The following is a 13,698-nucleotide window of genomic DNA, read 5'->3' as shown; positions in this document are numbered from 1 at the left end:
CCTGTAATGAGGTAGAGTGGCGAACACCAGCACCAGGATGGGGACCCGGTGGAAACACTCTCAAATGTGTAGAGCATAGCCCCTGGTATAGGGGAACCAGGAAGGCTTGTCAGGTACAGCCTATGGCAGTGGTGCAGGTACCCCCCTGGTAAGGAGAAGGCGTACGTACTAGACACCACGTAGGTGACTCAGTATGCTAAACACGGGGACGGCTGCCTTACCTGTGCGGTTGAATACCTGTGCAGTCAGGGGAGCGCCATCCGAAAATCCACTAGAGGGGATACCAACCCTGGGTAGGAGAGGTTCCTCCGTGTACGTTAGTCTTGACCTCCCAGAGGGCTTCTGTATGGAGGAAGACTGCCTGATGCTCTGTTCCGAAGGAACCGGTGCAGAGGTGTCCCCTGAGGCAACGGTTGGGGTGACAGGAAAGGATTCTTCACCAGCCTCAGGCCTGTCCTGGGGAAGACCCGAGGATGCAGAGGAGGGGTGGAACCCTGTTGAGACCACCCGAGGTTGTACTTTGAGCTACCCCTTGCCGGACCCGGTATCTGAGCGTGCCCCATCTGCAGGGAGGACCCTGGGAGGGCAGAGGTGGCCGCAATTTGGGTAGGTAGCGGTCCAGCGACTCCGCCAGGGATTGGGAGAGTCGGACAAGGTTCCCATGGCTTTGACAGGGAGGGAGCCCATTCAGGGGGCACCTACACAAAAGGATTGGTCAGGGGACACGATGGGGTCTGGGAAGAGGTACTGCACACAAGCAGGGACAGGCTGACCGCATGGCAGCCTTCGTAGACAGCAGACGCACGTGAAAACACGTGGCGATCCGAGGAGTGGCTGGGAGAGGAGACCATCATAGAGCAGCCAGCAGAGGCTGTCTTATCTGGACCCGGATGCCATGTTCCCCAAAGAGGTGCTTCAGCAGCTATAGAGGTGGTCAGGAGGGCTACAGGAGAAATTAAGCAATTGAATGGGGGGGGGTTAGCCACCCCCTCCAACAGAAAACCCACGTTAGACCAGGATAGGGTGGAGGAGATAGCCCCTCCCGAGGGCCGGGCGGGGTCAAAAAAGCCCAAGAAGCAAGGAGGAGGGGCTGGGAAGATCGCAGCCTAGCAGGCCCAAAAGCCGGGGCCTCTATTTATGAGGCGGCCGGGAATGGAGCGAGGGGGGCGGGGTGAATCGCGGCCGACCGAGGACCCTCCGGACCCACAAAACTAGGTGAGGAGGGTAGGGAGGGAGAAGGGACGCCTGGGGATGGGCGGATCAGGGCAAACGGAGCACCTGGGAGCCGGGAACGGGCCATGGACTAAAGTAGCGGGGAAGGCCGGGGAGAAGACTGTGTGGCCAAGGAGGAGAGAAAAACCAGCCACTGCGGATGCAGTCTGTGGGGACTGGGTGACCGGTGATGGTACCGAAGTACGCGCCCGCAGGGGGGGGGGGGGGGGGGGGGGGGGGCAACTAAAGTGGAACACGATGGAGCCCCAGCCTGCAGCAGGTATAACGGTGGAGATCACCGAGACCTGCAGAAGAGAGAAAAAAATAATTTGTGTGCCCCAATGCCATGCACGAGAAAATTTTTATTACATTACCAAAATTATGCCCCAATAAAGTAGACATATGGGGAATGTTAATTAATAACTATTTATGAGGTATCACTACCTGTCTTAAAAAGAAGAGATTCAAATTTAGAAAATAGTGAATTTTTCCACATTTTCAGTATTTATTTTTTTATAAATAAAGGTAAAACATGCGTGTCTCGAAAAAACAATCTCACAATGGCTTGGATAAGTAAAATGATTTCAAAGTTATTACAACATACAGAGACACATGTCAGATTCTTAAAATTAGGCTTGGTCAGGAAGGGGTTAAATGGCAATGTCTATTCAGACATAGATTTGGTTTCTCTTGTGGATCATTATCTTGTTGTAGGTTTCAGATTAAAGGGGTTTTATACTGATGATCTATCCTCTAGATAGGTCATCAGTATCTGATCGTGGGGGTCCGACATCTAGGACCCCTGCCGATCAACTGTTTGAGAAGGCATCGACAATCACAGTAGCTTTGCTTTGTTTTGGAGCTGGTTACTACACGGCTGCTTCCACAAATTCTGGCATGGGATCTACACTGAAACAGCTGATCAGTGGCAGGAGGGGGGACAAAGTATGAATGAAAATGTGAAAATATTTCAACTGTGATATTAGTGGTGACATAAAAATGAAAGCAGATCTCCTGGTGAAAGTGAAAATCTGTAACATGCCAGGGTCTTACTAGTTAGGGTTACTTGAGAAATAATTATGGAGGCCACTGATTGTATATCATTGCAGGAAACAGTGAACTAGAAGTATTCCCAAAGTTTGCTAACACCTCTCAGACCCCGGTAATGCTTGTAGTAATCTGCCAACCCAACAAAGCAACCAGAGGAGAGGAAACTAAGCAGAGAGACCAGTGACATGAATATTTATATATGAATCTCAGTAATGTGTGGCTGGAAATCTGTTTGTGAACTACCTCTTCAATACACTGGGTCACAAAACCTACCTTCACTTCTCATAGCAGTGACATAATTAAACCATTCCTTTACACTGGCTACTCCATGTGGTGGGTTTTCATGACGCCTTCGTGTGATTTTAGTGATTGTTGCCATAGGACTCTCCAGTGCACCGCAGGGCTTTGTGACCATCGTGTTGTGTCCAAGGTGAAAATCGAGGGTTTGTACAATGTACGTTGAGTGGTCAATTGATCCTTAAAAATAAAAGTTCATAAAAAATGTTCATTATGCATTCATATAATCCATATGTGGTAGTTCGCCTAATAGGAAAGCAACAATTACCCTGTTTATCCCAACTGCAATCACTCAAGGCAAGAGAAAATAAAACAATACTGTATCACTTTTAACTATACTATGATGTGCTACCATCCCAATAACTGATATATACAGCAATATACAGTATGCACAGCTATTCACAGCCAGAAATCACTCACAAACACTTTTATTCAATAGCTAGACTGCCACTTGTGGTCAACATTTACGGACAGCAAGTAAAAAACAGTTCATAAGTTTGTAAGTACCTTCTTCCCAAATTTTTTGCGCTTCAGTCCAAAATGCAATATTTGGCTCTTCTAGGTGAAATAATGCCCAAGATTTCGACCGGAAATTGGGCCCATGGAAACATGCTAAAGTCATATGATTGCCATGTAGGCTCATTGAGCCTCCTAACTGAACAGTATCTTCTGGGAGTGGAATCTGAAACAAGGATATGTGGCAACCAGATATTATCTTCAGTACTCCTGGCCAGTGACGATGGTGAGCAGCATCCAGCACTGAAAGCACAATGATTAGAGGACAAAAGGTCAAAGAAATACACGTTGTGTTCTTTTGGGTATAAAAACATTTAATACTTTACCTCTGTATGTTATTGTGCTTACTACTGTAACAATCTACTTCTATTTAACTTCTTTACATCTGCAATTCTGCCAATTTCTTATCCTTAAAACATGCCTACACTGGCCATGACAACCCTACCTCACCTGGAGAGTATCACGCATGGATACAATGAATTGCATTGGACCTGCCCACAATACTTTCCAGGCATAGTATGCAGGAGTGTCGCCCCATACACCAGTGGCTATTACCCAGTATCCAGGAGTGTAGCACCATATGTGTGGGTACACATTAAAAGGGATGGGCACTTTATATTAAAATATTCTTAAAAGGCCATAGACATCTGATTTTATTCTTTACCCCAGCTCTGAAACTGAAGGCCCCTGGCTGCCCAGGTATTGGCAATGTAAACATTGAAGACTGGCATTCTGCAAGTCCATAGGATGCAAAATGGCATGGGTGTGTCACATGATCTACCCACATGACTGCTTCCTTGGGTTATCCTTGCCTCCATTCACTTCAACGCAGAATGATAACTGAATGCATTCAGGAGATTCGACTGCTTGTTTCTGCATCCAGTTACCATTCAGCTCCTGTGCCGAAGTAGATAAAGATAATTGCAGCCCAAAGAAATGGTCACGCTGACCCAGGCCATCTTGCATTTTATTCTTGGATACTGTAAATACTGTATAGGAGGAACTATAGGAGACGGTAGATTAAGGTAAAACTGTCACAGTATAAATAAACTTATAACTAAATAACTGCATTGTTATGATGCCTCTATAGACATAAATAACTAGTAAGTTCTGAGGGCACCTGGTGTTAAGTTACCAAAACTAGAGTTTTAGCATGCAATATGTTACTTCTTGGCAAAGCTGACTGGAGGAGAACTCCTGCGAAAGACAGGAATCCTGTCTTGTGTCACTGTCCAGCCATCATATAGAACAGGATGGATGACAATTTCACATCAGGAATAATGGAAATAAACTAATGGCAAGGCAGTCAAGTCTTTACAATTTAACTGCTCCGTTAAAGATAATGTATCAGAAAATTACCAATTGTTTAAATAATGTTTTCAAGTTTAAAAATATGTTTAAGAATTTTTGGTGACGTTATTTTTAACCCCTTAAGGACGACCACCGTACATGTACGGAGGAAGACTGGCATTTAAACAGCATCTGAGCAGTGGCCAAAGCTACCAAGTTGTTTTAATCAGCAGACACCTAAAGGCAATATCCATGATCATCGATATCATGACCACGGCATCTGTGATGTAAAACCTCGGTAGTGCAGGCACTTCAAAATAGTATCAATTAATACTGCAGATCACCCCACAAAAAATGAGCCCTCACACAGCTCCTTAGACGTAAATATATATATAAAAAAAAAAGTTATTGGAGTCTGAATATGGCAATGCAAAGAAAAAAAATCAGTTTTTTCTAGTTATTTTTAAAAGGGTTTTCTGAGATTTTTATATTGATGTCCTATCCCTCTGGATAGGTCAATCAGTATCTGATCAGTGGAGGTAAGACACCCTGGACCCCCACAGATCAGCTGTTTTGAGAGGGCACTAGCACTCCTGTGAGCGCGGATGCCTTCTCACAGCTTACCAAGCACAGCACTGTACATTGTATATATGTGCTTGGTATCGCAGCTCAGTCCCATTCACTTCTATGGGGCTGAGCTGCACCTAGGCCACGTGACTGAAGAACATGTCATCACTGGCCTAGGAAAAGCTGAGAGAAGGCCGTGGCACTGCCAAGAGCACTGGTGCCTTGTCAGACAGCTGATCAGTGGGCATCCTGGGTGTCAGACTCCCACGATCTGATGCTGATGACCCGTCCTCAGAATAGGTCATCGGTATAAAAATCTCGGAAAACTATTAAAAAGTATTGAAACTATATAAATGTGGTATCACTGTAATTGTAGTGACCCGTAGAATAAAGTTAACAGGCCACTTTTGCTGCATAGGGAAAGCCATAAAAACAAAACCCATATAACTGTGGTGAAACAGTTTTTTCCTATTCCACCCCATTTGGATTTTTTTTCCAGCTTCCAACTACATTATATGCAATAATAAATGATGACATTAGAAAGTAGAAACAATACCTCATACCGCTATGTGTACTGAAAAAACAAAAACGCAAAAACAGAAAATTGCTCTTAAGAAAATTTTACTTAAGAGGAGTTAATTTTCCATGTCAATATCTACTTTAAAAAAATCTAAAATCCTGCCGTTTTGGCACAGCCCAAAAAGCCCAATAACTTCTTGTTCTGTACAGATCACTTTACTGCAGTTATCTTCTTATCATTACAGGCAAGATTGGAATGACACATCGCCTATATAGACAGATAATATTCCCTTAAGCCTTTGCTACCTAAATGAAAAAGATCACAAAAAAACTGTTTGATGAACCATAAATTATCTTATGCGCTATTACAATATTAGATCTGTATAAAAATTATATAACTGATGTTATACACAGCACTTAAAAAAAAATTAAAACAAAGCAAAGAGTGATGCATCTCATACATTGTTCTCGTGAGTTCTTCTCCAAATTGGTGACAACGGCCTTCGGTGGCAGGTACGGAACAGGCCCCCATGTGGATAGTGCACGCTTGCTTGTGTCAAACTGCTGAGTGAAAAATTCCTGCAACTTCATTCCAATTTTAATGAGGTCCGGAGTGGTTGACCGTGATATCATCACCTGAAAAATGTCCCACTGCAGGTCTCCATGGATAAATATTACACTAAAGCAACAAACAAATGAAAGTACAAATAAACTCCATGCACATAAATTATTAATAAACTATTTAAAATCTGGTTGCAGTAAGGAGTGAAATCATACTGCATACATGTACACAGAATACTTGTGTGTATACCTTTTGTCAGATATGCTTGTGTCCAGTGGAGTGTACAGGTTAACGTTCCACTCATCCTGTAATTTTAGGTCTGCATTACTGAAGATTCCCATAAGGATGCTGGATCCCATGTAATCAACACGCGCTTCAGTGGAGCCCATTGTGATCTGGATCTTATGACTGGGCTGTTGATTGGGATGTTCTGAAATATGAGCTATTACAAAGACATACATAAATAATATGAAATAGACAGTATAATGAAATTAAAGACTTAAAGTGGATCTGTCACCTATTTAAAGGGGTTGTCTTACATCAGCAAATTACATTTATCATGTAGACAAAGTTAATACAAGGCACTTACTAATGTATTGTGATTGTCCATATTGTCTCCTTTGCTGGCTACATTAATTTTTCCATCATATTATATACCCTGCTCGTATCCAGGGGTTATGGCCACCACTGCTGCTCCAATAGATGGTGGCCTGGATAGACACTGCTGCGCATGCGTGCCTATGTGCGCTCCCACATGCACAAACATGGCCATCATTGCTGGATTGCAGCAGTGTATAAAGTGTATGGAAAATTTACAACACATTAGTAAGTGCTTTGTGCTAACTATGTCTACGTGATAAATGCCATTTGCTGAAGTGAGACAACCCCTTAGGCTACTTTCACACTTGCGGCAGTGTGATCCGGCAAGCAGTTCTGTTGTCGGAACTGCCTGCCGGATCCGCCGATCTGGATGTTACTGACAGCATTTGTGAGACTTATCCGGATGTGGATCCGTCTCACAAATGCATTGCAAGAACGGACCCCGTCTCTCCGCTTGTCATGCGGATAGACGGATCCGTCTTGTATTTTTTTTCACAGTTTTCCCGGTCTGTTTCTCAATGCTGGATCCGGAACTAATACATGTCAATCTAAATTAATGCCAGATCCGGCATCTGATCAGGCATTTTGGATGGAGATAATACCGCAGCATGCTGCGGTATTTCCTCCGTCCAAAACGCCTGACAGTGACTGAACTGAAGACATCCTGATGCATCCTGAACGGATTTCTCTCCATTCAGAATGCATGGGGATGAAACTGATCAGTTCTTTTCCGGCATTGAGCCCCTTTGACGGAACTCAGTGCCGGAAAAGAAAAACGCAAGTGTGAAAGCACCCTTAAAGCGCAGGATATTATATGGACAGGTCTGTCTCCATTGATATGAGTCCCCTGCATTGAAGAAGTTATATGTCCGCTGTATTCACAAAGTTAGTGCATCGCCACACTCCTCATCAGGGACACACCAGTGCAACAAAAATGTAAATAATACAAGCTGCCTATCTATATATCCATGTGTAGCAAAATAGAATTGCATTCAAAAAGTGACTGAATAGTTTGTAGGTCAACTTACCAACCATTTCCAAGGTGTTAACGTCTATTGTACCACCGACGACTCCCCCTCTGGAGTCCAACTGAGATCTTCCTAGGCCTACAGACATGCTGATTTCCCGATCTCGGTTACTTCCCACAGACAGACGGCCTTGGCTTTTTAGTCCACTTGTGGTCCATCTGAGAACAATGCAATTTGTTGTAACATGTATATTTGTTATCTACTTGCTCCACAAAGCTGTCAACAAGTTGTATATATGCATAAAAAATGAAAGGGGCTGTCCAGTTTCAAAGTAAAACAGGGCAATGGCAGGCAATGCAATAAAATAAAAGAACCATCTGATTTTATTGCATTGCTCTTTTTAGCTAAGAACTGGACAAATCATAAATATGTGGCAAAAATGCACCAACCTAATACAATATCCCATACATCCAAATTGAGGAGCAACATAATGATTAGCAGGAACTTCCTGACAGCAAAGCCAGTAACAACAGAAAAGACTGCAGGGCTCAGGAAACATCAACCATAGCTATTGCTTATAGACTTTTCAGCCCTGTTTTGTATTTGGGGCTGACCTGATGTCTTGCAATAAAAGGGGAATTTCCCATTTGGGTCTTTGTTGGCATATTGCAGGTTGCACCTCTGGGACCTCCTCTTTCCTTAAAAATGGTGCCCAGCCACGAACAGAGAACATGCTGCACATGTGCGGCATTCTCCATTTGCTGGCCACAAGACTTCTGAAAAAAGCTGAGCACGCTCACTTGTTATTTTCATAAGTAGCAGTGAGAGGATGTGATGGAGCACATGTGCAGCCTCCTCTCTATTCACATTTGGAGCCCTGTTCTTAAAGAGGACCTTTCACCAGAATAAAACATCTAAACTAACTATACAGACATGTAGAGCGGCGCCCAGGGATCCCCCTGCACTTACTGTTATCCCTGGGCGCCGCTCCGTTCGCCCGGGATAGGCTCCGGTATCTTCATAGTTAGGCTCCACCCAGGGGAACCTGACGGCGTCTCTTTCTCCTATGCTGTAGCGCTGGCCAATCGCAGAGCTCAGCTCATAGCCTGAGAGGCTTTTTTTCTCTCAGGCTATGAGCTGAGCGCTGCGATTGGCCAGCGCTACAGCATAGGAGAAAGAGACGCCGTCAGGTTCCCCTGGGTGGAGCCTAACTATGAAGATACCGGAGCCTATCCCGGGCGAACGGAGCGGCGCCCAGGGATAACAGTAAGTGCAGGGGGATCCCTGGGCGCCGCTCTACATGTCTGTATAGTTAGTTTAGATGTTTTATTCTGGTGAAAGGTCCTCTTTAAGACTGGGTTCCACCTCTGGGTTATGCCATTAATGTCCAGATGAAACAACCCCTTTAAGGAATTAACGGGGTTGTCTAATCTCGCCGTTACTAAGGCAAGATGAGACACAGTTCCGACCACCATCCGGCTGGGAAACAACAGAGCGCTGAAAGGGGTGTGGCTTAGTGAGAAAGAGGCATTTTGGTGAAAACCATTTTGCATTTTGGCGCATTTTTGGAGTAATACTACACCAACTTATAAGTAGCGTGGAATTCGAATTCTTAGACAGTGCAGCGTTTGACAGTATTAGTAAATCTGCCCCTTTATTCCATGAGAGGCTGGACAACTCTCAGCTCCCCAACCTCTCCATTCAGCTTACTAAAAAGGACATGAGTGCACTAATAGCAGGTTTAGATCTAATACCATGCGTAGATCTTAATATATCTACTGAAAGAAGCATAGTGCACATATGCTCCAATCAACACAGGCTGTAAATATGGACTAAGAGTGTACGTTGTGTTGTATTGTGAACACTGTGGTCCTAAATCAGTACAGAGAGTTATATCCACTTACGTTGTATTTCCCATAACATTACTCATATTCATTTGAACATTTAACTGTTTCAGATTGATAGCAAAAACAACAAGCGTTTCCCATGGAGACCCCTGCTGGCTTGATGGTTTGCTGGCCTTGCTAAATGAAGGTGTTGAGGTCTTAGTGACGGAATCTGAATGAGAAAAACACAGAAACAAGATCAGTAACAACATATGATTTTGCTGCTGGACATTGGTGGTACAGAAAACAAAGCAGACTGTAATGAAAAAAAAATAAAAACATTCTGGCCACAGTATCAATACATTATCTTGAATTCAATATAAATACAAATGCAATGGATCCTGATCCATTGTGCAAAAAAACAGAAAACATAGTTCTTGTCATCAAGTACAACTAGGTAAGTCAGCACCAAGTACTTCCTAATTTGATATAACTCCCTGAGGCCTCCTTCAGCTTGTAAAAAAAATAAAAAAATTAAAATAATTTATTTTGTGTTTTCAGCAGCTTTTTTCCACTTGCTACGTTTGCAATGTGGTTTTTCCCCCTTTTTGTCCTATAAGCCTATGAGAAAAACGCCTATAAAACTTGCTCCTAAAAAAACACTGTTAAAACACCATGAACCACAACCATAAGCCTGCTATGTGTGAAATCACCCAAATAGACATAAAAGTAATTCACAACTCAGCAATAAGGAGACTTTTGTATTACTTACCAGTAAAGTCTCTTTCTCGCTCTTCCTTGGGGGACACAGGAAACCATGGGTATAGCTCTGCTCCCTAGGAGGCGTGACACTAAGCGAAAGCTGTAAGCCCCTCCTCCATCAGCTATACCCTTCAGCCTGGAGAAGAGACTGCCAGTTGCGTGTCCAAGTAGTGAAAGATAACCACCAACCGGAAAAAGAACCGTCGAGCCCCAACGGGGGCAACCAAGCCGGAACCACAACTGTAACCCAATGAAGGGCGGGTGCTGTGTCCCCCAAGGAAGAGCGAGAAAGAGACTTTACTGGTAAGTAATACAAAAGTCTCCTTTTCTCGCCCATATTCCTTGGGGGACACAGGAAACCATGGGACGTTCCAGAGCAGTCCCAGAAGGGAGGGACCAGAACAAACTCAACCAACACCAGAGGCATCAATCAACTGCCGCCTGCAACACCAGACGGCCTAAAGCAGCGTCAGCCGACGCATGAGTATGCACCCTGTAGAACTTGGTGAAGGTGTGCAAGGAGGACCAAGTGGCCGCCTTGCAAATCTGCTCCGAAGAAGCCCGATTTCTCTGAGCCCAGGAAGCCCCGACCGCTCTAGTGGAGTGAGCGGTAACACCAAGGGGAGGAACCCTGCCCTTGGCGAGATAAGCCTCAGTAACAGCCATCTTGACAAAACGAGCGATAGCAACTTTGGATGCCGCCATCCCTCTGCGCGACCCTTCCGGGACCACAAAGAGCGAGTCAGTATGCCTGAAAGAGCTGGTTACTTCCAGGTAAATCTTGAGCGCCCTGACAACGTCCAGGCGATGAAGCTTCCTCTCCCGCGGATGGGAAGGGGAAGGACACAAAGAGGGGAGAACGATGTCCTCGTTCAGATGAAAGGCGGAGACCACCTTAGGAAGGAAGGAAGGGACCGGACGAAGAACCACCTTGTCCTGGTGGAACACTAGGAAAGGTTCCAGACAGGAGAGTGCAGCCAATTCGGACACCCTCCGAAGAGAGGTGATGGCTACAAGGAAAATAACCTTGCAGGACAGAAGTCGCCAGGAAACCGTCCGCAGAGGCTCGAAAGGAGAAGCCTGGAGCGCTGAGAGAACCAGGTTCAGGTCCCAGGGCGGTACCGGAGGGCGATACGGGGGAACCGCGTGAGCCACGCCCTGAAGGAAGGTCTTGACAGGACCAAGGGGGGCCAGAGGGCGCTGAAACAAAATGGACAGCGCAGATACCTGACCCTTCAAAGAACTAAGGCCTAGACCTTGGGCCAGTCCGCTCTGCAGGAAGGACAAAACGGTGGGGAGAGAAAAGCGGAGCGGAGGAATCCCCAGATCGGCACAGAACCCCAAAAAAGTCCTCCAGGTCCTATAATAGATCCTAGAAGAGGACGGCTTACGTGCGCGGATCATGGTGCGGACGACGTCCGCAGAAAAGCCCCTACGTGTCAGGATGGTGGTCTCAACAACCACGCCGTCAAACGTAGGGACCCTAAACGCGGGTGGAAGATCGGTCCCTGAGAGAGAAGATCTTCCCTGGCGGGCAGTGGCCAGGGCGCGTCTGCCAGGAGCAGCATGAGGTCGGCATACCAAGACCGGCGGGGCCAGTCCGGAGCGACCAGAATCACCGAGACGCCTTCCGCCGCGATCTTCCGAAGGACCTTGGGCAGGAGAGGGATGGGAGGGAATATGTATGGGCGCGCGAAGCCTCGCCAAGGAAGAACGAGGGCGTCGGCTCCGCAAGCTCCCGGATCCCTGGCCCTGGACAGATAGGCGGGGACCTTGTGATTGAATTTTGAGGCCATGAGGTCCACGTCCGGACTGCCCCAACGAAGGCAAATGGCCTCGAATACCTCCGGGTGAAGAGACCACTCGCCGGGGTCGACGGTGGTGCGACTGAGGAAGTCCGCCTCCCAATTGTCCACCCCTGGAATAAAAATTGCAGATAGGGCCGGGACGTGGGCTTCCGCCCAACGGAGAATGCTGGTGACCTCCCGCATCGCTGCAGCGCTGCGAGTGCCCCCCTGGTGGTTTATGTACGCCACGGCCGTGGCGTTGTCTGATTGTACACGAACTGGATGACCCTTCAGCAGATGAGTCCAGTGTCGTAGAGACAGAAGGGCCGCTCTCAGTTCCAGGACATTGATCGAGAGTTTGGACTCCGATGGAGACCAAATGCCCTGGACGGATCGGGGAGGAAACACGCCTCCCCAGCCCGAGAGACTGGCATCGGTTGTAACCACCAACCAGTTGAGTGGCAGAAAGGACCTGCCCAGAAGAGGGGACTGTAACCACCAGCGGAGAGATGACCGCACCGGAGGCGAAAGATGGAAGGGATGATCCAGAGACTGCGGCGATTTGTCCCAGGAGGAGAGGATCGCCCGTTGGAGAGGGCGGGAGTGAAACTGTGCAAATGGGATCGCCTCGAAACAGGCAACCATCTGCCCCAGTACCCGCATGCAGAAGCGGAAGGACGGTCGACGGTGGAGAAGGAGACCCCGAACCGCCCCACGGAGGATCAGACGTTTTTCCGAGGGAAGACGTACCTCCGCCGCTCCCGTGTCTAAAAGCATCCCCAGGAAGACGAGTTGTCTGGAGGGGGGAAGGGAGGACTTGGGGAAGTTGATGACCCAACCGAACCTCGCCAGAGTCTCTAGAGTGAGATCCACGCTGGCAACCGCTTGAGAAAGGGACGGAGCCTTGATGAGGGTATCGTCCAAGTACGGTAGCAGAAAAACACCCCTGGAACGGAGTAAGGCTAAAACCGGGGCCAGGACCTTGGTGAACACCCGGGGGGCTGTTGCCAGTCCAAAGGGAAGGGCGACAAATTGGAAGTGGAGGTCCCCCACGGCGAATCGAAGGAAGCGATGGTGACACTGGGCTACCGGAACATGGAGGTAGGCATCCTGTATATCGATGGAAGACATGAAATCTCCCTGCTCCAGGGAGGCCACCGCGGAGCGGAGGGACTCCATCCGAAACCGTCGAAGGAGGAGAAAACGGTTGAGCTTTTTGAGGTCCAAAATGGGCCGCACCGAACCTCCCTTCTTGGGAACTACAAAGAGGTTCGAGTAGAACCCTTGGAATCTTTCCTCTAGAGGAACGGGGGTAATCACCCCCCTGTCCAGTAAGGCTTGAACGGCCGCGGAGAACGCAGCCGCGTCTTTCGGGTCTCGCGTGGGGCGGGAGCGAAAGAAACGATCCGGAGGGAAGGATGCAAATTCGATTTTGTATCCGGAGGACACAATTTCGAGGGCCCAGGCGTCCGAGACGTGAGCCATCCAGACGTCCTTGAAAAGGAGGAGCCGGCCCCCCACCCGGGTGGGTGGGGGCGCGCCTTCAGGCAGAGGACTGTTTTGCTGCGGGTGTGCGGGCAGCCTGCGGCTTGCGCCAGGAGGGCTGCGCCCGAAAAAACGGCTTCCTACGCTTGTCCTGGGGAGGAGCCGAAGCGGCAGCTGTGGTGGGAGCCCCAGAGGCCCTGCGGGAGGACCGAAAACGAGACGCACCAGGGCGTCCGTGGGGGGCGCCCCTGGCTTGG

The 13,698-nt window shown here is 47.5% G+C and overlaps 1 protein-coding gene across 9 annotated transcripts in view; it reads right to left on the bottom strand.

Annotated features, from left to right (window-relative positions):
• The window catches only part of KIAA1109 (KIAA1109 ortholog), a 307,652-nt gene that overhangs the window by 27,292 nt on the left and 266,662 nt on the right, over window positions 1-13,698 (bottom strand). For all 9 annotated transcript variants that reach the window (XM_040418406.1, XM_040418409.1, XM_040418408.1 and 6 more), the window contains 6 exons: window positions 9,486-9,639; window positions 7,642-7,799; window positions 6,263-6,455; window positions 5,913-6,130; window positions 3,067-3,318; window positions 2,536-2,739 (listed from right to left, as the gene is read on the bottom strand). In XM_040418406.1, coding sequence (XP_040274340.1) covers window positions 2,536-2,739; window positions 3,067-3,318; window positions 5,913-6,130; window positions 6,263-6,455; window positions 7,642-7,799; window positions 9,486-9,639 — 1,179 coding nt within the window. The remainder of the gene's footprint in view (window positions 1-2,535; window positions 2,740-3,066; window positions 3,319-5,912; window positions 6,131-6,262; window positions 6,456-7,641; window positions 7,800-9,485; window positions 9,640-13,698) is intronic.

Source organism: Bufo bufo, chromosome 2, assembly GCF_905171765.1.
Source record: "Bufo bufo chromosome 2, aBufBuf1.1, whole genome shotgun sequence".
NCBI classification, from domain to species: Eukaryota; Metazoa; Chordata; class Amphibia; order Anura; family Bufonidae; genus Bufo; species Bufo bufo.
Note: the sequence above shows the minus strand (reverse complement) of the source record. Positions and strands in the feature narration are given on the sequence as shown.